Below are 27,019 nucleotides of genomic sequence, written 5' to 3' on the forward strand. Positions count from 1 at the left end.
CCCTCACGAGGCCGCGGCGCGCGGGGGCGGCGCGCGGGGGCGGACGGCAGCCCCGGCGGGGCGGGGCGGGGCCAGGCGAAGGGCGGCCGGGGCGGCCGGGCAGCCCGGCGCCGGCCCTTTAAACTCCGCCCGCCTCTGCCGGCGCCAGCCAATCGTCGGCCGCAGGCAGCGCGGGCGGGGAGGCCGGTGACCTGAGCGGAGCCAGCCGCAGCCGTAGCCCCCTCTGCCCGTGGCCGATCGGCGCCTTTCCCGGAGGAGAGGTGAGGCGAGGCGAGGTGCGGCGCGAAGCGGTGCGGTGCGGTGCGGCGGGGCCCGGCCAGGCCCGGCCCGCCGGGCGCCGAGGGGTGGCCCGCCCAGCCGAGGCGGGCGCCGAGGGCCCGCGGGAACAGTCGGTCCCCAGCCGGCGGCCCGCCCCGGGGCAGGCTCCTCCCGGGGGCGGGCGAGGAGGGCGAGGGCGAGGCTGAGGAGAGCCGCCCGCGTTTCCCGCCGCGCTTGTCGCCTCAACCTGCTTCGTCTCTTCTGCGCTACAGGGCACGATGGGGTTCGTTTTCTCGAAGTCCGTGAATGACAGCCTGAAAGCTCAGCAGGAGTTTATGGTCATGAACTCACGGCTTCAGGTAACGCATACGCCGGTGGCGGTGTGGAGGAAGGTCACCCGCGGCCTGCTGTCTGCACGGAGCCGGGCTTGCGGCTTCGCGCGCTGAGGTTTGCTCCCCTCCCAGGGTTAAAGGTGCTCCACTGGCACGCTCCACCACGCCCGGTGTGGTCATCGAACGCAGCAGGTTCAGATGTGTAAAGCACCTATTCTCTGGATCTAACCGCTTCCTCGGAAGTCTGTGTTAACAAGTTGTAGAGGTGCAAACCATCCTTATAGCAGCCAGACCCTAAAATTGCAGTTTTGGTAACTTACCTTGAACAGCCCCCTGAAGCACAGCTGGGCTTCTCCAGTCTTAAGCAACATGTACATGTTAAAGTGAATTGGTAACCGCACGGTTACTAAAGCATGGATACCATTCTCCTAAAATACATGAGTTAAAAATGTTTCGACGCTTCTGCTATACACAGTCTTTCAAACAACTCTTTCTTTAGGTTTAGTTAGGTAACTGCAGTTACTCCACGTTACTAGGCAGGCGTGACACAGCTGTTGGTTGTTCTAGAAACCTCAAACTAAATAGGGTGTAGGGGATTTTTTTTATTCCCTCTCATAATAAAGTAGTAGCAGAGAAAGAGAAGGAAAACCAGTTGGTCTAAGGTTCAGAAAGTTGTGCTGAACAGAACTTACAGGTGTAGCACTAGTTACAGCTTTCTGATTTGTTTTTAGGTATCTTATGATCTGTAACGTGTTTATATACTAAATGCTAGAGTGCAATCTGAAGGACGTGGCTGGAGTTTGTGCCTTTAGTTTTGCGTTTAGATTGAATACGGGTGAATTTAGAATGTTTAAAGTAGTGATGGATGAACTTCCAATTTATTAAGTTGCCAGTAGATGGCGTATTCTAGTTTTCAAAGCAGCGTGCAGATAGGTTTTTGTAGGATCACATGTAAACTCAACTCTGAAGGTGACCCTGGAAACGTGGCTAGGAAAGAGAAAGCATAAGGAAGGATGGTATAATAAAATACTGGCTATCTCTTAACTGTTTAAAGAAAATCAACTTTTTTCAATGTTTGTAAACATAATTTTCCGTCTGTGCTGGGTTATATGTTTCTCAGATACAACCATGTCTTGTGTACGAACAATTTATATTTATTTTTTTCCCTATACAGAGGGGCTCTTCTCTCCCCACAAGTTTTTGGAAATCCAAATGACGGGAAGGTTTTCAGTTTGAGAGAATGATGATGAAATTAGAGTGGAGGCTTGCTTCATGATCTGCTTCTCTGCTGTGTAGAATGAAAGACAAAGTGGAGGAAACAGCGTGAATTCAGGCTAGCATTTGTAGGGTGCTGCGGGCTTTGAATGGCAAACAGTCTTTGGCCTCCTGACCCCAGATGCCTAACAACTCTAGTTCTAGCCCAAATGCTCAGGCTAACATAAAAAATGAACTTCTTTGAGGACAGTTACAAAAAAGCCCTTTCAAGATTGCATACGAAATTTTTGTAAGTTGCTCTTTAGGAAATCTCCCTGTATTGTATTTCTTTGTTATGACAATAGTAATAGTCAACATGGTAGATTTCTTTCTAACACTACAAATGCCTGATCATATCTGATTTGTACTACGTTTGCAGACATACCAGCTATGTTAGAAAACCTACATCTTTTAAAAATGCATAAAGTGGGCAGTTATGTTGTGTGCAAAAGATGCAGTGGGGGCAAGGGGAGGACTAAATTTTGTGTCATAAGGGGGTGGAAGAAAATAGGTCTGCTCCAAGCTTAGGAAGAGTGTAGGGAAGGGGGAAAGACTGCCAGTTTCCTTTTTCATATGTGAGTAAAACCTGTGATGTGTCTGGAGTCTAGTGTTAGACAAACTACTTTCAGGCGATTTGTGGAAAATAGTATAGCCTGATTTATTCACTTTTAGATAGAAAAGGTAACTAGAAATACCTGGAGAAGTTAGGTCATGCTAGGACCGGAATGAAATAGCTTAACTTAAAGCATTAGATATTCTTATACGGTGAAATACTGGGATTTGGATGCTATGAGTTTTCCCATCTTCCTCTGAAAACCATCATATTTATTGATAAGATAGATGTTTCCACTTCAAGCAATATGATGTATTTGCTATGAGAGATTCAAAAATACTGATTGGTTTTAAATGTAAATCTATTCCAAAACAACAAGTGATTGAAACCTCTTGGAGCTTTTCCTAGCTTCTGAATGTACTTTGGAGTGCCCCATGATTACAATGTTGAGGGAATAGGGTACTATTGTTACTCCAAGCCAATTGGTGTGGATCAAGAAGTCATCAAAATTGTTTCTCCTAGAATGCCCTCCCTACTAGCACTGATGGTGTGACACTGCTCAGAAATGAAGTCTTTGGGTTGACCTGGAGCAAAACACCACAGGTGTTCGTGACACAGTCAGAATCTGTGAAAGCTCCTCCTGTTCCTTGGAGATGAGGAGGAGTCATAAAGTTACTGTAAATTGTTTGGAAGAGGATTATTGTGCTACCAGTTTCCACGACAGAACACGTTCTTTTTGCCTTTTTTTTTTTTTTTTTAAGCCAAAAATATAGGTATATGCTTTCCTCTGAATGGAGAGAAGATACAAAGCTGTTCAGTCATTGACTTATCCTCTGTGGAGGATTATAGGTTGGAAGGAGACCGTTGCAAAAATAGAAAGGTGAGCAACATGACAGAAGTTGCTAAGGTCCCCTCCAAATCCCAAGCCTTGGTGTATGCTAAAGCTCAGTCAGTTTTATAGGTGCTCTGATGTATGCTGGACACCTAGACCAGCTCAACTACTTCAGAATAAGAGAATGTTAAAAGGAGTTGTAAAGTTGTGTGCATATTTTTTTCTTTATACCCTTCTTGGGATAGCTCTGAAAAGAAGGGGTTGTGGGCTTTTGTATCTTAATGCTTTTTGGAAGAATAATAAAACTCAATTGTCAGTTTGCCTTGATGTTGAAGGACTTGCCAGTTGTTTGTATTGTCTTGGTATGGCTCCAGAATGAAACACCAGTCTGTACCAAATGGAAACTGTTTATGGTAGAGTTTGTTGAGGCTTCATTTTTATCATGAGCCTGCTCCTTGAAGTGTAACTTGCAAAATTCTTTCTAAACAGTATATCAGATCTACAGCTCAAGCCCAGCATATGGCCTTGCTAAGAGCTTTTAGCGTGGCTGAATGGGTAAGAGAAGGTTGCAGGTCTCGGAGCATTTATAGCAGATTATTTATTTATCATGAGCTATGTGGGTGCTCTTAACACAATTAAAAGCAGGAATTTAATGTATTTCTTTTGTTGAAGTGCTATGGTCTGTACCTACTGTTGTGGTTAGGCTTTTACTCCTTGCTGTTTTTTTTTAACAACCCAAATGTTCACCTTGAAAAAGCTATTTCAATAACTATTTACTAAGAAAGCCATTTTAAGATGTACAAGGCAATCTGGAAGAAAATACACATTTTGAAACTGGCAACTAAGAATGCAGCAATATTTGTGGCTGATCGTTCATTCCTCAGTATGGATTAGAACACTTGAAATGTAACTTATTCTGTTTGATATTTCTAGGCAGTGACATTCCTTGACCAACAGGTGGGTCTTTTTGTAGGAAGACTTTATTGTGATGAGACAGGCTTAAGTATGATAATATAAGTACATTGTCTTCAAATCATTAAAAAAAAATATTAAAACAACCTTGTATACTCTATATGTAGTGTTATTTAGAGTGATAAGCAAAATCATGGTAGACGATCATGGCACAGTACAAACTAAAATTTTAAATTTAATTAAATTTAATTTCTTACTGTTAATGAATTTGATTCTAGGACTACATAGAGCAAAGCTTACTAAATTAACCTTGTGCTACAGAAGAATATTTCTGTGCTGATGTGTAAAAGACATTCTAAGTGCAACTTAAAAGACTTTTACTTTAGGGTATAGACATAAAAATGCCTAAGCTCTCAATGAAATTTTTGCCAAGCTTTCTCATGCAGTAGAGGAATCAAAAATGCTTTCTTTTGCCTTTCTTTCATTTTTCTTTTGTTTTGAATAGAACCCCACCAAGTCAGTGCTATGCCACTCCCTCCCCGCCACCCCCCATCCCCCTACCCCCAGTTAGATTTTACTTTATGCCCTGCTGTTATTTTTGTAGAGGTGATACTGCTTTTGGCTCTAAAAAGCTGCTTTTCCTTGCTTTGCTTGGGAGATTCTACACAAGGGAAACCAAGTACTCAGTGAACTACACAAAAGGTAACCCTTCAGAAGAGGAGGCTGAGATTTTGTTTTATAAGGGGGGTTTGGGGTTATTTTTCCAGTGGTATTATGAGAGTTGAATGACATGAAGATGTCTTGATGTGTGTGGGACTAATACTCCATAATAAACAGTGTTTTCTAGTCTGTGAAAAAAAAAAATTTAAAGTCCTTGTAGCATTTGAAATCCTCGGTAGCTGTTTTCAATTATATCTCAATGTATAAGGTGTTTTCTTAATGGGAAGAAATTTTTCAGTGGAACTCCACAAAAAATTGGTGGTACACTAGTCCTTTAATGACTAGCCCTTTTACTCTTTCACGTATTAGCTTGCAACATCATTAATAATGACATCTGAATTAATGACTAGTTTATAGTTTTATAATATCACTCTTTTTTTTAACATGAGATGGCCAAAATGGGGAGGCAGTATCTGACTGATTTGTTCGTGATATCTTTATGTATAACAATCATACCTAAGGCATTAAGCACTCTCTTGATGTTGTCTAGCTCTTGAAGTTTTCATCTAGATACTGTTGTTGGGAAACTGTACCAAAAAGCAATAAGGAGAAAGAGGAACACTGCTTTTGGTCAGAGAATGGAAGAGAAAAATCTGTTGTATAAGCGACTGCCTAGTGAAGTGAATGAGGGCAGGTGAGCTCAATAAGCAAGAATTGTGTAGCTGGAGTTTAAGCCATGTGGAAAAGATCAATTTCTAGCTTTGTTGAATTGCTAAATGTGATACTGATCAGGTTCTAAACAATGAACTTTTCTCCAATAATTCAGAGCACAAGGAATTCTATAAACTATCGCAAAGCATTTTTACTCCATTAACAAAAAAAAAAACCCCAAACCAAAAAAACAACAAACCAGAAAATGAAAAAACTCTCTTCTCTAAACAAAACAATAAATCACATTTCCCCCACCCTAAAAATTGTTCCTAGTATAGCAGCACAATAGGAGCATTTTGCTGTCGTGGCAGATGTTAAGTAAACAAGTCTAGAGCATATCTGGTCCTTGCAGAAGCTTTTATGAGTGACAATGTTCTGGAGTTTCTGCAGAGTTGATGGTTGTGGAGAAAGGAGGCCCGTACATGTGCACAGCCTGAGGAAAAAGCAGGAAGAACAGGAACTGTTTCTGGTCACAAAACTGCAAAATCATGGGAATAACTGATATGTAGTAGGGTGCTACCCTACCGCTCATGCAACTGGAAATCTGTAATGGACAGATACAAGCTCTTCAGGAGAGATAGGCAGGGAAGACAAGGAGAAGGGCTGCCCGTGATGTGATGGAGTAGTTTGTAGGTTAAGGTCAGAGGAGAGGCCACCACAGTGGGAGTGTGCTGCAGACCACTGATCAGGGTGACGAAGTACATGAAGCCTTTAAACAACTGAAGAAAGCCTCTGGATTACTGACTCCGGTTCTCATGCGACTTGTCTCCCTAACATCTGCTGGAAGGGCCATAAAGCAGGACATAAGCAATTGAGTACATTTCTGGAAAATGTGAAGGATAACTGATAACAGGTAGGTACTGGATGGGCCATCCAGGGCTCACGTGCAGCTGGATTTGTTACTCACAAATAGGGAAGAACTGATCTGGGGATGTAATATCAAAGGCAGTCCTGGTTGTGGTGGTGAGGTCAGGGTCCTGAGGGGGCTGAGGAAGGCGGGTAGCACAGTGCAGACCCTGGACACTGGGCGAGCAGGTTTTGTCTTACTCGGGAAGCTAGTAGGTGAGATGCTATAGGAGGCAGCTCTGGAGGATAAAGGAGTTCAGGAAAGCTGACGTGTTTAAGGACAACCTCTTCCTAGTGGCCCTGGCAAGACAGAGCTCCTGGCGACAATACAGGTTGGGGGTTGACAACTGGGGAGCCACTCTGTAGAGATGGAGGGGACACTGGAAGACAGCAACCAGAGCATAAGGCAGCAGTGTGCCCTGGCAGCAAAGAGAGTCAAAAGGATCAGCAAGGAGGGCATTATAAACAGTAGTGCAGCCAGTAGTTTGAGGAAAATGACTGTTGCCTTCTGTTCAGTGCTTTTGTTAAATGCATTTAAATACTGCATCCAGTTTTTAGTTTTTGCCCCCCCACTTCTCTTCCCTCAATGCAAGAAAAATGTAGATGAAAAGGAGCAAGTTTAGCAGCTGACCGTCAAGGTGGTCAAGGGCTGGAGCACTTCTTGAGAGGAGGCCAAGTGAGCTGGACTTACTTAGCCCGGAGAGGGATGCCTTCTGGAGTGCAGGATCCAACAGCAGCCCCTGAGCAACTGGGAGGAGGTTATCAAGAAAGCAGAGCCAGGGTGTTCCCAGTGGTGGATTGCAGAAGGGTGAGAGATAGTGAGCATACATTGAAACAAGATGAGGGGAGCAGTTCAGACTGAATATGAGGAGAAACCTTTTCCCCCATAAGGACAACCCAGCAATGGAACAGAGGTCCAGTGAAGCTGTGCAACCTCCATCCTTGGGGGTTTTCAAGGCCTGACTGGATAAAGCCCTCAGCAACCTTGTCCAATCACATAGCTGACCCTGTTCTGAGCAGGACTTGCTGAGGTCCTGTCCAACCTGAGTTATTCTATGATGCACTGACCACCATGGAAGCAGGCACAGACTGTGGCCCACTGTATTTTGTGGATCCTGGGAGGCAGGATCTCCTCACATCTGCTTCTTCCCAGACTGAGAATGATGACAAGTTACTGCTTGACGTCTGCATTCCTGTTGAGCACCACATGCACAGCAGCACTCTGTAGAAACAAGATGTGACTTGGTCTAACTTTTAACTGACAGTTTTCAGTCACATACTTTAGGTATGTGTAAGCGATACTGATACAGAAGTAACATCACAAGGAAGGGAATTCAGAATTAAAGCCTCAATGTGCCCTGCAAAAATTAGGCAAAAATCTGGTTAAACAAAAATCACAGGTAAGTTTCCCCAGCACTGCTTAATATTATGTATCTAGCAATAGCACATACATAAATCAGTCAAAATCAGTAATTCCAGTAAAAAGCTATGTCCATTATTTAAGCAAAACTTGTTATAAAAGTCTTGCTTTAAGACTACAGCAGGTTGGCTATGCCAGACTTTCGGGGCAGATTGGACTGGTAAGAGTGGGAGATTGGAGGACTGGAATTCTTGAAAAATACAGGTTTTAGGAGAAAGTAATACAGCAGGAGCCAAAAATCACTGAAAGTGCTGGAAAGAAAAGAGACTAGTTAGTGCTTAAGGCGTATCATAATTTCTGTGGCTAACAGATTGTTGTTGTTGTTGTTTTGGGATAGCAGTTCAGAGTGATTTGGAGTTTTGTTTGGTTGAGTTTTGGTTTTTTGTTTGTTTGGGGTTTTTTTTCCCAGCAAGAGAATTCGTTATCAGACAAGAGGGTAATCTTCTCTGTGGGAAAGCATAATTGCATTCAGGAGTCAGAGATACTCCTCCAAATTAATCTTTGATGGGAGCCACATAACATTTGAGAAAATAAACAGGCTAGGAAAATAATATACTTCTGACAAATCTTGTATTTACCCATAATAAAAATGTTTGATTATAACCTCCTGTCTGCAATATGAATCTCTGGATAGTCTCACTCCCCTTCTCCTGCCATCACTGCTCTCTCCCTATTTTATTATGTCAGGCTGTAAAGTGCATTCTTCTCCCCAGGTAATATTGGATAGCCAGGAAACAGCCATAGATCTGCTTTCATAGCAGTTATATAGACTTGCTCCCTGTATGCTCCCTGTGTGGGCATGGGAGAGGTTCCATACTCCTTGGTGAAGAAAAATGCCAGTATCAAGTAAAGCTGGAAAAGTAAGGGGTTGATTTTCCTATTTTGACAATTTATTGCAATACCATCCTCTTTTCTGAAAATCCATGCCATCCTCTCCTTCTTTTTCAAATCTTTTCCCCTCTTTTGGGGTCCTCAGTGTCATTTAGGCTCATTTTGAGCCATGGGAAGACTACATTATCCTATTCTAATGAGGGCTAGCCAGTGGTATTGAAGCTCCTCTGCACTTCTGTACCTAATTGGATACGTTTATGCTCCCTTTTTTTTTTTTTTTTTTTTTCCTTCTCCTTTGGTGGTGTTTTGGTTTTTTTCCTGCTTTGTTGTAACAGCTCCTTTTGAAGCTTTGGCAGTGATGCAAAATAATAAGGGAAATAAAAACTAGCGGCATTTTTTTCCCAGTTAGCAAAAATTGTTAAGTTGAGTAGTTGGGCAGATAGTATAAAACATTGCTAGGCTAACTTACCCTCCAGTGCAATAAAGAATACTCTGACTTTTTAAAGATGAAAAAGAATATAGCAGTTTCTTCTGTAAGTAAAATGTTCTTTTTGACACAGCATAGAAATGCCAAAAACATATTTGACTCTTGCAGATTCTGTACCTTTAGAAATAACTTTATTAATCCAAATTATAAATCACAGGATTTCTACTTCTGAACATGACACTTAAGTGTTCTGTGCTTTCATCTGTTCTTCAGCTGTTGCCTATGGAGAAAGATGTATGAATTTTGCACTGTATGTATGAGCTATGGCACATGCATTCATGGTTCAGCTTGTAGTGAAACTGCTGTTTCCATGTCTGCAAATGGCTTGAACGCTCTCAATCTCATAAGAATATGCTTTGGAACATTATTTCTTCATAACATTAATGTGTAAACATTAATTTCATTAGACTGTAATTTGATGTTATAAAAGATGTGTGACAAAAGTATTTTTATTTGGAAAAACTATCAAAAACTCAGTGAAAGCATAGATAAATGCAACTTAATATCATATTTTTTCTTTCCTCTAAACTATCAGCACTTGGTTAGAGGCAAAACATAGCATGATTTCTGCCAGGGTTGTATTGCCTTAAGAGGTTTGCATTGAATGGCAATAAATGCAAGGAATGAGGCAGTTTTCTCTTCATGTTCAACAATTTATTCTTAAATCTGAAATGAAAGTATAGAAGTACCCCATAGCAAGCTTCTTGATAGACCATGTCTTATGATCAAATTATAGCAGATTTTCTTCTGAATTAAAGTAATAGTAAAAAAATAAAGTCAGACCTATTCTAAGTGATGGAAAAGAACCAGAACATTTCAATTTATATCCAGACACTCAGCAGTTTCTCAAAATAAAATCTGGCCATAATTCAATGAAATGTTGTTTGCGTAAAATTTTAGATTGGAGGATTGCTTTAGTATTCTGATTGTCCTGATGAATTGGAAAATGCCTGAAATAATAGACTGTGGCATAATAGGTAACAGAATAAATACCAGTCCAGAGCATTATATCCAAGAAGCAAAAGTTAAATAGATTAACCGAGTATCAGTCATTAGACTTCAGGAGCTTAAAAAAGACCTAGGTTGTATATATTTGTGCATAAATATTAGTGTATTTGAAATAGATTTATATTTATATGCTGATATATAGGCTGAGTCGACAGCACAGATTCTTGTAAAAAGCAAATGTAATTGTGGATTTATTAACCAGGGGATAAAATTACTCAATTTACACTGCTGGTGACTTTGCTAGGGAAAAGATTTTGATACTTCTTTTAATGAGCAGACAAGCTGTCAAAAGTTCAGAGGATGGTAGTAAGAATAATAAAAGCATTAGAACCTACAGTGAAAGGGTGAAAAAATTCTTTGTCTGATGCTATAAACACATCTGTTATGAATTTTAAGTTTGTGTGGGTTGGTGGTGTTTTTTTAATCCACTCAATTTTCTTATATGTCCTTCTAGAGATATTGAGTCTTTTCCATTGCAAAAGCAAGCAAGCAAGAATTGGGATAAGTATTAGGAGACTTTGAGTGCTTAACTATCATTACATGGGTTACTAAAACAGGCAGTGAAATCTGTCATTGGGGGTCTTGATTAGTTAAATAAATGTCTATTTCAGCTCCCTGCTTTTGGGCTAACTTTAAGGGACCTCTGAATATGCTTTCTAGCCTTATCCTCATGACTATGCACATACAGAAGCTGAATTACCTGAACAGAATGCAGGTCCATTTAACTGAAGGCTGGCTAATGTGTAACGACTCTTTCTTTCAGATTTATTTTGCACTTAATGCTGTTTCTTCCTTAGCAACATCTCTTTTCCAACCATACCATTTCTAACCAGCTCAAACACATAAGTAAATGTGATAATTTTTTTTTAAATACAGAAAATACCTGGTTTTCAGAGTTAACACTGATTTCTGTGTGAATGCTATTATATTATATTGTGTTATGAGTGAGATTTTTATCTAGCTAAGATTGCAAGATGTTGTAACTTCAATTATACAGCTGTTTGTTATCGGTGTTTGGTTTTCACTCAGTGTCTTTTTGAAAATGTACACAACAATCTTAAGGTTTATATATGCCCAGTAAGAAATAAGTTTAAACCTTTCAACAGGAGTTTTAAGTTTGTTTCTTATTGGGAAGTATTTGATAATCTAGTTATTCTCCCAGTGGTTTTTGAAGTTTTTACTTCTTAAGAAACAGAAATTTCTGTGGTAACATGTGCGACAGGATATAGTGAAAGAGACAGCTGAAGCATTTTGAACACTTGTTTGAGTGAAAAACAAAATTACCCATTTGGCATAGAAAAAGTACAAGCAGTATGTGTACCTGCATAGTTAAGAAGATAAATGTTTTCTATACAAATACATACACCTTCCTTAAGTTATTGGTTTTGTGAGATTTGAATTGAATAATGGATTCTACTGTCCTTAGGACATATTAATACATAACACTTTGCTGAACTTCCTTTACTACTGCAGATACTGAGAATTTTGTGAGGGAGAGTTGAGGAAAACCTGACTTACTTATTAGGCAGCTCAATGATCTCCTCTGCCCTCCTCTCCCCAGCTAGTTTTAAACTGGGAAAGAATTTGTATTTGAGTTTTTCATGGTTTTAAAAATGAGGTTTTATATGCATAATTTTTATTTCAGTTAAATTAAAAATCTATTAAGAATGTAAAGATGCTATTACAAGATAGGTGAGTAGGAGTTTCATGGGAAACTAGACAGTAGGCCACATTTTGTTTTAGTAATTCAACTTAAAGACAAATGCAAAATGTTAATGAAAACCAGAGGGGAAGAAAAAACTTCTGAAAAAGGAAAATATTAATGTCTGTTCGATGTGTAGTAGACTAAGAGTACTCCATCTTAGACAGGTAAGACAAATTGACCTAATAAGCCTATCATTTTTTCTTGGTAGGGACCTGTATCTTTTACAAGTTCCTGTCCTTATCCTAGGATGCTTTTTGAGTAATGAGCTAAAAGTAGGAATGGAAAAGACAGTATAAGTAAGGGCAGGGGGAGATGCTCTGTTTTATTAGAAGATGAAGTATATTTGCAAATAGCGTTGTGGGATTCTGTTGGGGTTTTTCTTACTAAATTCAACTAACCTGTTACTCAGTCAACATACTATTGATGATTTATCAGTTGATCATAAGAAAGGCTTTGAAAGGCATAAGAGTGCTATGTTATGACTCTTGGCAGGAAAAAGAATGGCTAATGTTAAAATATCAATGAGTTTCTGAACAATAAAACTTCTTTTCATGCCTTATCACTTTCATTGATCAAAAAAGAAAGAGAACTGACACATGCTTCTGCATAGGCTGCTTTCTATAGAGTCCTTCCTGTCCCTAGTAAACCTTTGTGTGATGACATTCTTTCCAACGACAGATTTGCCAACTTATCTTTGTTAGTAAAAGATCAGCTACCTCTAGCATGATACCTGAAAAATTTATTTTTTCGTAACATCTTAGACACTGAGTAATTTTCTGCAGGGTTTTGCAAGTCCCTAACCTTTTCCTCTCTAAAGTTTTCACTGAGAATTAGTCAAAAGGATTTTTTTTTAAGTTCTATTACAATGAAAACAATTGTTTCCTATCTTCCATGTGAAGTAAAATGTAAGCAAGCTTTCCCTTTCCTGACTACTACCATCCTTTTCCCTTTGGGATGGGAAATAGCTAGATTTGTTCTCTATTGACAAGATACTAGTAGTGCTTATGGCATCTCTAATGCATTTGTCTTGAAGCATTGGAAAAATTATTTTGCCCCTTAGGTGATCAGGGCTTAATTCAGGAAATAAATGCTCTCTGGTAACAATTCTATATCCTTATTAGTTTGCGTGCATCAAATGGAACGGAACAAGATGAATGATATCTGTACTGAGGAAGATTAGAACCATCTATCTCACAGGAAAAAAGCCAGTTTGGTTGGTATTAGCTGAGAGATTGTATACTCTGCCTGATCACTCTAAAGAAATAAATGCAGTGGTTTACAAAGAACAGATTTTAATAGCTATTTCTAAGATGCAAGCACTACCAGCAAAAGATGCAAAACAGACTGATTGCTCCATCCGTAATGAGACAAATATTAATTAAATATGTTCAGTGGAATCAGTTTTACCAGTCTTTTTGCTGGGGAGTATCTGTGACTAGTACATACCATTGTGAATGCAGCTTGCTTAGGTAAAACTTTTGTCTTGCTTGGAGGTGCACCTGTAGCTCACCCTTACATGTGTAGGCTTAGTTTGTTGTGGCGATTTAACTAACTTCAAAGAAAAAATGCCTTCTGAAACTGCCTCCTTTAATGCTATGAATTTTCCATAGTTCATTCCTTCTTAGTAGAGCAAACCTACCGTTTTAGTCTTCTGCTGTTAAGTCCACTGAAGTCAAATCTGGCCATTTACTTGTTTTATTATGAAATATTATTTCTTGAATGCTAAGTTTAAAAAAAAAGGGGGGGGGGGGGGGCAGGGGAGGAGCCCTGTATTGAGCAGAACTCATGAGAGCCCAGGAGGTACAATGAATAACTAAAGAGATCTTATACCTATTTTAATTCAATAACAAAAATGGTGTAAAGAGAGCCATAGTAATTTTGCAAGCCAAAATCTTAAATGGATAGGAAGAAACATCTTATTTGCGGGTGTTGTTGGTATTATAATACCCTTTCGTACTTCAGTATCATTTTACAGCCATTTCTTCCGGTTTTCATTTCTGATTCAATGCTCTGAGTCTTTATTTCTTTTTTAAAAAAAGGGTTTATGAGGCACATAAGGAGCATACCTAGAGGCATTATTGAGGGATGGAAATAATAAATTAAATAGTACTTACTTATTCAGTTATTAGTCAGATTTCAAAATGAATTGATGTTGTGACGTTAAGTCTGTCTTACACTGCTTGAACTAGTTTACTATTCCTACAGCATGGGTACCTTTTTTTTTTATATATGTATAACTGGCTACCCAATGACTTTGGTTTGTCTTTATAGAGCTTGTATAAAACTCCTGAGAATTCTAAACACTGATAACAGTACCTTAAAACTTTGCTTACTCTGTAGGTAAGATTATTAAATGCAGATGGAGGACAACCTTCTCCACTCTGCTGCATGTTCGTTGCTCAAAGACCACACAGCAGAAGCATGGAAATGCTAGGTTACTGCCAAGAAATCTTACTTTCATACCACAGACCATTGGATTGAGCCTCTCCTTTGCACAGCTTAAAACTTCAAATGGATTTAGGTGCTTCTGGTATTATTTTCTTGTTATATGGCATGTGATTCCAGTAACTTATTGACGACAACAGGAATATAAACAATTTTTTTTTCAGTGCAGTTTACATTCTAGCTTGTGGCTAATATTGTGAGACCCCTTTCTTTTTATGATAGCTCTTAGCCTGTAAATATTTTGTGATGTGTCTCTGCACTTGGAAGCTTTAAAAATTGAGGGTTTTTTTTAGGGAGTGTAGTTTCTTGCAGTGCTAATAATTTTAATTGCTCTGTGTACTTGATGTGAAAAATACTTGCAAACAAGCTTTGAGGAGGCAGGATAAAACATTTAAGTCTGCTTTATTTTAACTGTTTGATCTAGAGGCCCATTTCCTGACACTCCTGTGTGCATGCTGGTCATAGAACCAAGCAGACACTGCGTAATTATTACAAGTTATCATCTCTGTATTGCACTCTGGTGGCTTACAATAGAGGTGTAAACATAGGTATCACTATTCTATTTTCCATTTAGCTTTGCTAAAGAACATTTCCAGCAGCTTCTGGTTTTGCACTTTGATTAGGAAGGGTGACACCTAGGACAAGTCACATAAGCCTTTAATCTTTTGTCTGCTTATGAAATGCCAGGTGCATTGCTACTGCAAGGGGTTTGTGGAGTTACTTAGCTATAGTAACTGCACACCAACTTTTATATGTGTTTTGTAAGCGATTTGCAGATTTTTATATGTGTGACTCTCACATTTTTGAAAAAATAAGCCTTATTTTCATTGTGCCTCTGAGTACTCAGAAGTTAGAAGTTACTAGTTGTTTAAAGAATATTTTCAGAGTCTCTCATCATTAAAAAACTGTAAGTGAAAATAACATTCTATTATGGGCACAGTAGCCGTGACCTATAACAGATGTGCAAGAGATTAGCCTGTGACAAAACTGGTGGTTCTTTTAACATGAGTGTAAGGATATTCCAACAGTTTCTTCATGTTTCTCTTTTCTTAGATTTAGATAGTGAGTTTCAGAATTTAAGCAGAGATGGTGTATATTAATCTGGCTGATAATTCCTTCAAAGGTAGATTAATTCTTTTTCTGTCTGAATATCTGTTTCCCAAGCTGTCAGCATAATTATGTCTTAATGATGTTGACATGACAGTTCCCTGAATAGGTTTACTGCCACAACCACTCTCAAGCCAAGTGTTTGCCCTGCCCACTCTTTTAGAGGGGTTGGGGAAGACAGTGTATGTGCCAGGAGAGCCATTAAATATATCAGGTTGCAAACAGAGGCTTTATCCAGGGGTGGTTACTATCTTTTCCTCTCTCCAGATACATTTTGACCTGCATGAAATACATAGGATCACAGAATGGTTTGTGTTGGAAGGGACCTTAAGATCACCTAGTTCCAACGCCCCTGCCATGGGCAGGGACACCTTCCACTAGACCAGGTTGCTCAAAGCCCCATCCAACCTGGCCTGCAACACTTCCAGGGAGGGGGCATCCACAGATTCTCTGGGTGACCTGTTCCAGTGCCGCACCACCCTCACAGTGAAGAACTTCTTCCTTACATCTAATCTAAATCTACCTTTTTTCAGTTTAAGCTGTTACCCCTTGTCCTATCACTACATGCCCTTGTAAAAAATCCCTCCCCATCTTTCTTGTAGGCCCCCTTTAGGTCCTGGAAGGCTGCTATAAGGTCTCCCCCCAGAGCCTTCTCTTCTCCAGGCTGAAGAACCCCAACTCTCTCAGCCTGTCCTCATGGGGAGGTGCTCCAGCCCCCTGATCATCTTTGTGGCCCTTCTCTGGACCCACTCAAGGAAGTCCATGTCCTTCTTACGTTGGGGGTCCGCGCCAAAGCTGGATGCAGTACTCCAGGTGGGGTCTCATGAGAGTGGAGTAAAGGGGGAGAATCACGTCCCTCAACCTGCTGGCCACACTTCTTTTGATGCAGCCCAGAATGCGACTGGCTTTCTGCGCTGCAAGGGCACATCAGAGAAATTGTGTTTAATACACATGGACAGTGAGGAGAGAGCATTTTGCACTGGCTCTGCTTTCCATTTCTGTTGAGCCTTTGTACACCACCTTGAATCCCATTTGTTTTGCTTTGTGCATCAGCTTAATACAAAACACAAGTAGCATCTGTTCCTTCCTACACCATGTGAACATGAAATGGGAAGGCAGAAAGAGAGAGAGAAAACAAGCTAAGAGCCTAAAGTATCAGAAATTTCCAGTCTATCTACCAGTGCTGATGTGGCTTGTAATCCAGAGAGGACTGTTTATTTTTTTGCAAGTTGTCAAAGTTGATTAAATTATTTCAGATGAGAATTTTCTCTCACTGGATTTTAATCAATGAAATGATGGTATAAATGCTCTTTTCTGTGGTTTGACATCATTGTGACAGTCTGAAGAATAATCAATAGAAATGATAAGGATGGTTACCACTGACTAGTTTATTAGCATTATCAGTTTCACAGTAACTGACCTTTTCCCTCTCCGCCTCACTTCTCTTCATCTGTCATGTTTCATTTTGTCAGATTGATTTCCTTTTACTATAGCAGTTGGTATGTGGCAGACTTCAAATGCTAATCAGCCCTTACAGTTTCTCACACGGTGTTGAGAAACTACTAGCTGTATTTAAAGAAAAATGGGAAAGTTTTTTCTAATTGGGTCCTCCTGAGAGTGTTATAAAATAGACAATGTTACTTGCTACTAGTACCCATTTTATTTTGAAATACTAAACTCGAATTTTAAAATTACACGATCAATATTTATTACCAGTAAAGAAGTTCCTACTGTCATTTGAGGAAATCTGTTCATTATGGAATTAAACTGACAGAAATTTATATAGGTTATTTTTAATTACGATATTAACTGTACTTGTATATGTGTCTCTAAAACATGCTCTGATTGTTGCAGGATGCGATTTCTTAACAGGAATAGAAAAGCATGCTTTGATGTGTACCCACACATCCACATCACAACTTCAGTTCTTTTGTGCCATGCACAGCAACCTGGCTGGGAAAATTACAGCATCACCCTTCTTCCCATGGTAAATCTGCACCTGAGACTACCTATTGTTTTTATGCAAGCATAGTCATGTAAATAGTTCCTATTGAAGTTTTTATGGCTATATAGGTTCATAGAATGGTTTGGGTTTGAAGGGACTTTAAAGATCATCTAGTTCCAACCCTGCTGCAGGGACACCTTCCACTAGACCAGGTTGCTCAAAGCCCCATCCAACCTGGCCTGCAACACTTCCAGGGAGGGGACATCCACAGCTTCTCTGGGCAACCTGTTCCAGTGCCGCACCACCCTCACAGTGAAGAACTTCTTCCTTACATCTAATCTAAATCTACCTTTTTTCAGTTTAAGCTGTTACCCCTTGTCCTATCACTACATGCCCTTGTAAAAAATCCCTCCCCATCTTTCTTGTAGGCCCCCTTTAGGTCCTGGAAGGCTGCTATAAGGTCTCCCCCCAGAGCCTTCTCTTCTCCAGGCTGAAAAACCCCAACTCTCTCAGCCTGTCCTCATAGGAGAGGTGCTCTGGCCCTCTAATCATTTTCATGGCCCTTCTCTGGACTCGCTCGAGCAGGTCCATGTCTTTATGTTGGGGGCCCCAGTGCTGAATGCAGTACTCCAGGCAGGGTCTCAAAAGAGCCAAGTAGAGGGGGAAGATACAGATGGGAGGATTATGTATTTAAAATGAAACAGAATTTATTCCATAAGACATGGCACTTGGATTGTGAACTGTTGTTCACCTGATGTGTATGATATACACCTGTGGCTTGTTTCCTGAATAACCAATTTTTCCCATCAGTGAGATTATTCTAAGTAGACTACAGCACACCTGTGCTAAGTTTGAATGATACACTTTTTTTTTAATCTTATCACCTATAAAGTTCTATGTATGAAGTTATGGTTTTCAGTAAAATGAATACCTACTGTTCTTCAGTTGTGCTTCTGACCTGCCATAATGGGAGAAGAAGTAATCTGAAACATCATTGCAAAGGCCCAAGGGACTAGGCCTCGGCCTGGCCTTTGTCATAAAATCTGCATGTTAATAGGTCAAAAGCCTTCTCCACCCTTTCACTACCCCAGTGTGGCTGGCATTTTCAATAGAACACATGTGGAGGAAAATAAGACACAATTACTAAGAAATTAACAGCTCAAAATGGGATATTGATTTGAACTGCAGTCAAACATGATTTGGTTTTCTATCTTTCATCTAATTTGGAGTTATCTTTTGTGGTGGACTCCTAAGTCTTTCCCTATATAGATCTGCTTTCAAATCCTGACTTGCTTAAGGTTAATGTAATCTGACTGCAATAGTTCCGCCTTATGATCTACCAGTAGTTGTTTGCCACTGTAAAGTCAACGTACCTGAGTATCCTGGTCATTCAAAACTGTCAGAACTCAAGATGCTCAGTTCAGATTGGCGTGTTAAATGGGTTAGCACAAGGATATTGCCCCTGAATTTTTTGAAATTTTGAAAGATTGAGGTGCATAGGAGTTGCTTGAGTGCCCATGTAGGTGCTTAATTTTGCAACTTAGAGCATCCAAAGTTCATTTAAATGCATATACTCTTTTAGCGTCAAACATTGCTCATAAACCTATTTAGCTGATCAGATGTTGGGTCCAGGCATATTAAAGCAGTCTTTGATGACACAGGGTAGGTAGGTGCCCTGCCTTATGTCTGCTCTGTCAGAGTCTGCGAGATGGGTGTTCCCTGTCATGCTGAACACGTGTTGTTGGAGCCCACACGTGGAATGTGACGGCAGCATTGCCCTGTGTCATTCAGCAGCGCAGTGGCTATGGTACTCTCTGAAAAGAGCTCAGGCATACTCCAAACTGTTTTTTCTACAATTATTCCAGTAAGTTTAAGTTGTGTGATGAAACAGTATATTCTGGGACAATTTTGTCCTTAATTGTTGCCCAGTTTTCCCTTTCCTTAAGGAAAGCTTGAAATTCAGCGAAGTCAGTGTGGAATTGCCCTGGAACACTGGCTAAATCTCTTCATTATGCAGATTCCCATTGCAGTCCTACGGCTACAGCACTATAGTCTTTTGTTCTGGCAAGATGAAACTATGCTAAGTGACAAAACTGATCTTGGAAATGGAAAGCAAGAATGAAAATTTTTTCAGAATAAAGGCTGACAGAGCAAAGGGCATTTCTGGCATTTGGGAGAGGTATTCCCAGGTTTGGCATAAAATTGCATAGGTTCAGAGAGATTTTGGAGCACATTTAGTGATGTTTGTGTGTTATTATTAGATTTTCCCCATATAACTTATGACTAAATAAAAATATATTTAAAACGAAACTTCTTCAGCAGTAATATAGATTACTTAGCATCCCTGTAAATATCTCAGTGCTTTCTTGGTGCTACCTTGTAAGTTTATGGACAAAATAGATCTTGTACAGTAAACTGTAATATCATGCAACTTCAGTAATAGCAAGAATTAAATAATTAATCTAGCTAAATGTCACTAGAACTACTTTTTACTGCCTTCTGTGCATCAAGATTCCTCTGAAACCTTTTTTTTGGCTGGCTATGCCGCATTTCCCCATGTACACATAAAATGCTCATCTCTAAGATTCATCAGTCTAAAGCTTCCCTCTGACACATCTTTTTTTTTTAAAAAGTAATTTAAATACATTATTCTGTTTCATCTAGGTAAGATTTTACATCCACATTGAAGAAGTTTGCTCAAAGGAAAGGAATTATGAGCATTTTTCTGTGTGTTTTTCCCCTCGCCTTATTTTAGATGGTGTACCATGTAGAAAGTTGAGGGTTGTTTTTTTTAAGTGGAAAAAAAATCCTTCTGGTTAGAAAAGAATATGAAATATTGTTTGATTATGTTATCTAGCTGCTGTTTATAATATACAGAACAAGTTGTTTTCATTTATATTAAGTTATTTATATAAATTACTTGTAGATACACATGAAAGTATCCTTGGGCTTCTGAAATTTGATATGACAGGCTCCTACAGAAAGACGTTTGTTTGACCTTAGTGTCTGTGACTTTAGTATCTTTTTCTTTCAGTACTTGGGTTTTAAAGAGCTATCAAAAAGCTATCAACTTGTGTGAGGGGTTTTTTGTTTTGTTTTTAAAGAAATCATGTTAGGACCCTTTAGTTTATTTTTGTAGATTTAAACTTACAGCTTTCTTTTTATTCCATGCTTACTTCTTTCTACACTCTGTGCATATTGAACTGTCTGTTTTTCTTCTTCTCCGTTAAGTTTCTTTTTAGCAAGACCTATATTTCATGAGCATATCCCTGTCCCACTTCCTCCCCCTGTACTTCTTCAAATTGAAGCTCATTTAGGGTAATACTGTGCATCTTGGAAGCACAGGCTCCTTATCTGTGCTGACAGGTGAACAAAGGATCCTTAATAATTTTCACATGTGTGCAAACTACTCACATAAGCAAATTGAAGGGGAAAATAGAGGTCATTAAATTGATATTACATGTCATTATTTTATCTTGTCACCTTAACCCTCAGCAATTTACCAGGCTTAGGATATTGGGGACCACAATGGAGCTAATTAAGGGGCAGTGTGCTTGTTTACTTTAGAATTTCCAAGTGTCTCATAGGTGACAAAATCTAATTATTTTGATATTTTATTAAGTGGTTTGTCAGCCATTATATAATTACTTCTGAAAAAAGCAATCTGAAAATTATGGATATCAGGAAGGTAGAGCCTGTTGATATTTTTTGTGAGAACAACAATTGCAATATAAGTCTTGAGGAAAGAGAAACAGATGAAACAGTATTGTGAGACTACAGTGAATGTTGTTTTTCCTACTGTGTACAATTATATGTAATTAGATCTGTCCTTTTTTTATGCTGCTGTCTAAAAAATTAATTCTACCTATCTAGGTGCTGACTGAGATGGTAAATAAGATAGCAAGATCAACATAGTCTGACGAAATAATTAGTAACAATTTAACAGAAACTGTTCTGTTCAGGCTAAATCAATAGTAATGGAGATGAATAAATGGGTAGAAACCTTAAGTAATTACAAATCCTTTAAATTATTCTTGAATTAGAAAGCAGGAGAAAAGGACAGATTTAATTACTTTTATAGGTACATGAGAAGAGAACTTTCTGAATTCGCTCTTTGTTCTTTCTTTTCTAGAATACGCTTTTTTAGCCAGCTGGTATTCTGTTTCCTGTATCTTGTTGGACTTCTTATGCAACTCTGTTAGCTAGGCTAGACATACCAACTCAGGTATTCTGTTTTTTTCCCCCAAAATGAGTTACAAACAGTAATGGGAAGAAGCAGACTTCTTATTTTGTTAACTAATTTCTGTACTCTGGTTTCAGACTGCTTATTTTTGGCACAATTCTTATTTTTTGCATCACTCTAAGGAGGAAGGACCATTGGGTTTTTTTGGTGTTCTGTACACTAGAGAAGAACTTTTAAGAAATACTAAATTTACCTTTATTTAATGGAAATATGCCAGTATGTTTAGATGAGGCATGTAATTTAAAAAAAAATAATCTAATAGTCTGGTTTTTTTATTCTTATGCACAATAGAATGTTCTACTTTGACTGCATAGTCTGTCTAGATTGTACTTTTTGCACTGTTGTTTTTAATTTTAGTTATAGAAGTATTTTGTCATGGACTTTTGATATGTATTCCAGTAGCTTTAAAAGAACTGATATCTTCCCCATCTTTTTTCTATATTTGTAAACTATGGTGTTTCAGAAGATTTACTGGCTTTATGATGCATCACAAAGAAGAGAAATCCTCAAAGGGCAAAGAGGTGACAAGATTGACTGTAAAGATACTATCAGCTAAATTAAAATCAAGCAGAGTAAGTTGGAAAGCAACTAGACAGTACCCTTTGAATCACCATGGAAATGCAAAGGTCAGAGAACCTTAACCTAGGGAGTGCTGCTGAGACTTGGGGATCTCTCAAAACCTAAAACTGGTATTTTGGTTTTCTTGACCTTGAGAAGCATCATTAGAAAGATTCTGCATTAAAACATTTGCTAATTGACCTAAATGATTTCTTGGTATAAACTATTCTGAGTTATTACTGAAGACAACCATTCTCAATCAAAAGCTATGAATAACTGAAATAAAAGAACAAAAAAGAAACCTTCTCGCTTAGTGTTTTGGATTTATAGACTAATGAGAGATTGACTCAGCCTTTAAAATAAAACATGGATACCTTAATTTTGTCTAACCTCTCTCCCTTCTTTAGCTGGAAAGGCAACTACTGATGCAGAACCAGATGAGAGAGAGACAAACAGCCATGCAGATTGCTTGGACACGGGAATTTCTCAAATATTTTGGGACATTTTTTGGACTTGCTGCTGTAGGTTTAACAGCTGGGTATGAAGTTTATTTCCTAATAGAAAATATAAATATATTACATTTATATTTCTATATTGCTGGATCTTCCTTTTGCATTATAAGAAGTAGTTATTTTTATCCAGTAACTGCTCAGAGGTTAATCAAATGACAGAGTGACTCTGATTTCTGTCTGCTTCCAGTTGTGTTTTGGTTATGTCTGTACTGCAGACTTACATAAAAGCAGAGACATGTGAGCTGACAATAAAGTGATACAGCTGAGTATCATTGTACCGAAAGTTCAGTGTAAAATAAAAGTTGTGTGTAAAACAGGAGGAATTGTTTAAAAGCCATGCTATTTTCCTGTCTGTATTGTGATTTAATAAACTATTAATGAGCAACAAATCCCCCATCATCTGGGTTTTTTAATATGTCAGTGAACAAGTGGACATATTCTGAAAAATTTGAATCAAGAAACTCACCCAAGGGCAAAAAAACGTGGACAATAAAGCTGTGTTGTATGGGGAAGAACTTGCCTTACAGGATTTTTGTTTGGTAACATGTTTTTCTTGTGATATAACATGATTAGAGGAAATGTAGGAAATATTTGTGGGTTTATGTACATAGGACAGATTAAATGCATGTTATGCATTATGAATTCTCTGTGGACTCAGATGCATTTGGAACTGAACGTAGTATCTTGATTGCTACATGTTGCATGTGGCTGGATGGATATATGCATGTGCATGCTACACAAGTTAGATAATCCTGGTTTTGTTAGATAGATTAAATTTTTTTTTTAATAACTTGGGTTGATAGTTGAGCAAGAAGACAAGCAGAACACGAATGCTTCTGATGAAATTAAGACTTCGACTTGTTCTTCTTTGATTAGAGATTGTAGAAGGATACACAAGTCCTAGACAGTCAAGGTCAACCTAAACTAACAGTGCTGATGTGCTGAATGTCCTAAATAATCTTATTTTTCCTTCTTTTTTTTCTTTTTTTTTTTTTTTTTAACAGAGCAATAAAAAAGAAGAACCCAGGAGTTTTACTGCCAATAGTTCCCCTGAGCTTTATATTTGCCTATCAATATGATATGGGCTATGGAACGCTGTTGCAAAGGATAAAAGGTGTGTGTATATAAGTCTGTCTGCTTCACACATAGAACCAAGCATAATATTTCACATAACCTCTTATCTTTTTAGAAAGTCTGGGAGAAAACTTGCAATAGATTTTCTCTCTTTTTTTTTTTTTTTTTGACAAAAATCTTACTCTTTCATTTCCTTTCTTCTCTGTTACAATCAGGTACTTTCCCAGTCAAGAGTACTCACTCTACTTTTACAGCCTTTCCCTCCATTTAAGAGTGTTTGTTACTTTCTCCTCTCTTGTTTCAAAAAATGTGAATTTTAAGGCTATAAATACAGCTGAAGTAATCATTGTGTATTTGGGAGAAATGACAGATCTAGTGATTTCCTTCCATATTCCCCTCTGATGCTGCTGTTTTGGCAAGGGATAGGGATGATAAAAGCAGATAAAGGGATACAGACAGGAATCATGCCCCTATACCTTCATGACGAAACACAATCCATCAGCTGATCATCTTGCCATGGTGCCCTGCTAAGATGGAGAGAAGAAAGGTGAGTCCCAGAAAGTGGGGTCTTGGCTCATAGTTGCCAGTGGCAGATCTGATTAAGTGATGGGTGTTGAGAATTACGGAGGTGCATTTATGTTAGCTCTGGTTCCTAGTGAAGGAGACATGCTAAGAGAGTGTTCACTGTAAGTGAAGACAGCATTGGGCCATGGCTTGTCACCTTCACAAATCATCTTAGGTAACTATCTTGATTTTCCCATCTGCTACTGACACAAACATACTGAAACAAAATAAAAATTTGTTTCAGTGCTTGGTCTTAGCCTCCAGATCTAAGAACTAGGTTTCCTAACTCTGTGTACTTCATTGAAAATAATGATATATTAATTAGACAAACTCTGAGATATTTTCTGCTGCATACAGGTGCAAATATATTTTGGTGATGCAGCAATGTATATCTGCAAACACTTCCTAAACCCTGCTAAATACATTTCTTTGGATTTTAATAGGAAGAGGCAGCTAAGCACAGGGAGAAAAACTGGGTGGCTCTTGGAAATCAGAGTTTTGAAAAGGACATTAGTACATACAATGCAGAAGGAACGCTTGGAATTTAGGATTTGTTAATAATTTTTTTATAAGAAATGAGGTCTTTTCATTCCAGAATTTTGAAAGAGTGGCCATATTATAATGTAAACCCCATGGCAAGAGTATGTAATGTGTTTACTGAGGACCCTGTGGTCCTGTATAGGTTGAAGAGGGGCAATGTGGTATCCTGTTGCTTTCCAAACAGGAAAAGTCATCTTCATAACTTCAGATCCACTAGGGCAACTTCAGCAGCATGCAAGGCTTGTGAAAAGGTTTTGGAGAAAAGAAGCTATGGAGCCAAATGGACAATAAGATAAAATGAAATATGCCAAACTAACTCTGTCTTTTCCAGGAAAATAATTTCTCTTTTCCAGAAGAAATGTGGTAGATCTACTATAAACTCATGAAAGCATTTAGTGTGGTATCACATGAACATTAAGTTAGCATGAAGGACATGGAAATTAGTAGACAAGTAAGCATTGGAGTAAAGAGAAGACGTCAAAGGTTTGTGCTTAAAGAGGAAAGCTACGCTTTAGCAGCATTGTTAGCAATATTCCTCAAGATATGGTCTGGACTGGCTTTTGTTTTGTATTTGAAATTATGAGTAGGTTATACTAATCAAATCTGTGGATGACAAACTTGATTGGTGTCATCAACAGAGAAGAAATAAACTGTAGTACAAGAACTGATGACCTGAAGAACTTTGATAATAAAATAGGATTCAATTTGATTAAGAGGTCAGTGAGAAGCTAGATGCTAATAGGGATTTCTACCATCAGAACTCACCATCTGGAAATGATAGAAAAAGCGAAAAACCTGAATGTATTAGGTGGTCACAGAATGAGTATGATCCAGTAGTGTGATGAAATTATGAGAGTCAAGTGATATCTGGAAACTTCAGTTGACGTTTCCTAGTATCACAGCATGGTTGAGGTTGGAAGGGACCTCTAGAGGTTTTCTGGTCCACCCCCCCTGCTCAAGCAGCATCACCTAGAGCCAATTGCCCAGAAAAATGTCAAGATGGCTTTTGAGTGTCTCCCAGGATGGATATTTGACAACCTTAGTACAGATAGGAAGGTACTGATGCAGGAAAACAGTAATACCTTCCTTGGAAATGTATATGTAATTTGGATCACTTCTGTATATGGAATCTAGAGTTACTTAAGAGTTAAAATTATTAAGGAATGCCAAGCTGCCTTGTGAGAGAAAACAAAGTGATTAGTTTGTTTAGTCTTGTAAAAAGACATGATAGATTTGGGTCTACAGGTCCTACTTACAGGATAGGATAAAGGAAAGTAAGAGAAGGAAATTAAACTAATTACTAATTATCAGCACTAGAATAAAAGGAATTGGACTAGCCTGAATGAATCTGGGCTGGAAATCAGAAGAAGTTTTGTAATTATGTGGAAATCAGGTTCAGGAGTTAATTTTTATTTTCGGTTAAAATTAGTTAGTTGAAGAGGATGTTTTATGACACAATTGACCTGCAGCCACAATGCTTGTTCTTATTACTCAGCTGATCCGTGTGTCCACTCCCATACTACTTTCTCAACCACTTCTCTGCTTGCCCATGTATTCTGTTGGTGCATGCCATGCTTCATCTCTGTCATGTAATGATGAATGTATCTACCACTCCCTTTATTGTTCCCTCCTTAACTGGTCTCTTTCCTCCAGGGTATGCCTGTCTTCAGCCTAACAGCCAATTCCCTCTCCAACACTAATCTGCAATTATTTCCGTGCTGCACAATCATCTTTGTATCTAAACCACCTTGATCAAACAGCCCTGCATTTGCTGTCCTTCATTCTTTGGAATCAGTTTATATCCCTGGAAGGTTTCTTTATTCCTCTTTCACCAGGAATTTTGTCTCTGATCTTGCTTACAGTTAATTTTTTCTTCTGTCTCTAGCCTACTTGTCCAAACATTTTCTCATGACTTGCTTATTCTCCCACATTGAAATCGGAGGGTTTTTTCCCTGCTTTATAGGTTGGGCTAATTAAAGCAAAAACTGAGGACATAGTGGTAAATTGCTGGTTTGAGTTCTGCTTGGGCTGTTGAAAAGCCGTAAGTGTGCCAGGGCCATGTATCAGAACTGAATCTTGTGGGGATGGCAGGGTTACAGAACAGCCCTCAGGTGCACTATCTTTCCTGAATGGCTGAGGACACTTAGAATCAGTCATGGATCTGCTATCTAAGTTTTTGGCCTTGCTGTTCTGCTTTTCCTCCCAGTTCAGGTACATATTGC

The 27,019-nt window shown here is 38.9% G+C and overlaps 1 protein-coding gene across 5 annotated transcripts in view; it reads left to right on the forward strand.

The window, feature by feature from the left end:
• Positions 1 to 142: 142 nt before the first annotated feature.
• PLGRKT (plasminogen receptor with a C-terminal lysine) overlaps positions 143 to 27,019 on the forward strand; it is a 32,903-nt gene continuing 6,026 nt past the window's right edge. Inside the window, exons 1-4 of one of the 5 annotated variants that reach the window (XM_030005349.2) lie at positions 143 to 255; positions 531 to 617; positions 22,515 to 22,645; positions 23,624 to 23,733. In XM_030005349.2, the coding sequence (XP_029861209.1) occupies positions 537 to 617; positions 22,515 to 22,645; positions 23,624 to 23,733 (322 nt within the window). In that variant the 5' untranslated portion in view covers positions 143 to 255; positions 531 to 536. Of the gene's footprint in view, positions 276 to 530; positions 618 to 21,178; positions 21,315 to 22,012; positions 22,122 to 22,514; positions 22,646 to 23,623; positions 23,734 to 27,019 lie in introns of those variants that run through there. The other 4 variants (XM_030005348.2, XM_030005350.2, XM_030005347.2 and 1 more) reach the window with 4 other exon arrangements.

Source organism: Aquila chrysaetos, chromosome Z (genome assembly GCF_900496995.4).
Source record: "Aquila chrysaetos chrysaetos chromosome Z, bAquChr1.4, whole genome shotgun sequence".
Lineage (NCBI taxonomy): Eukaryota > Metazoa > Chordata > Aves > Accipitriformes > Accipitridae > Aquila > Aquila chrysaetos.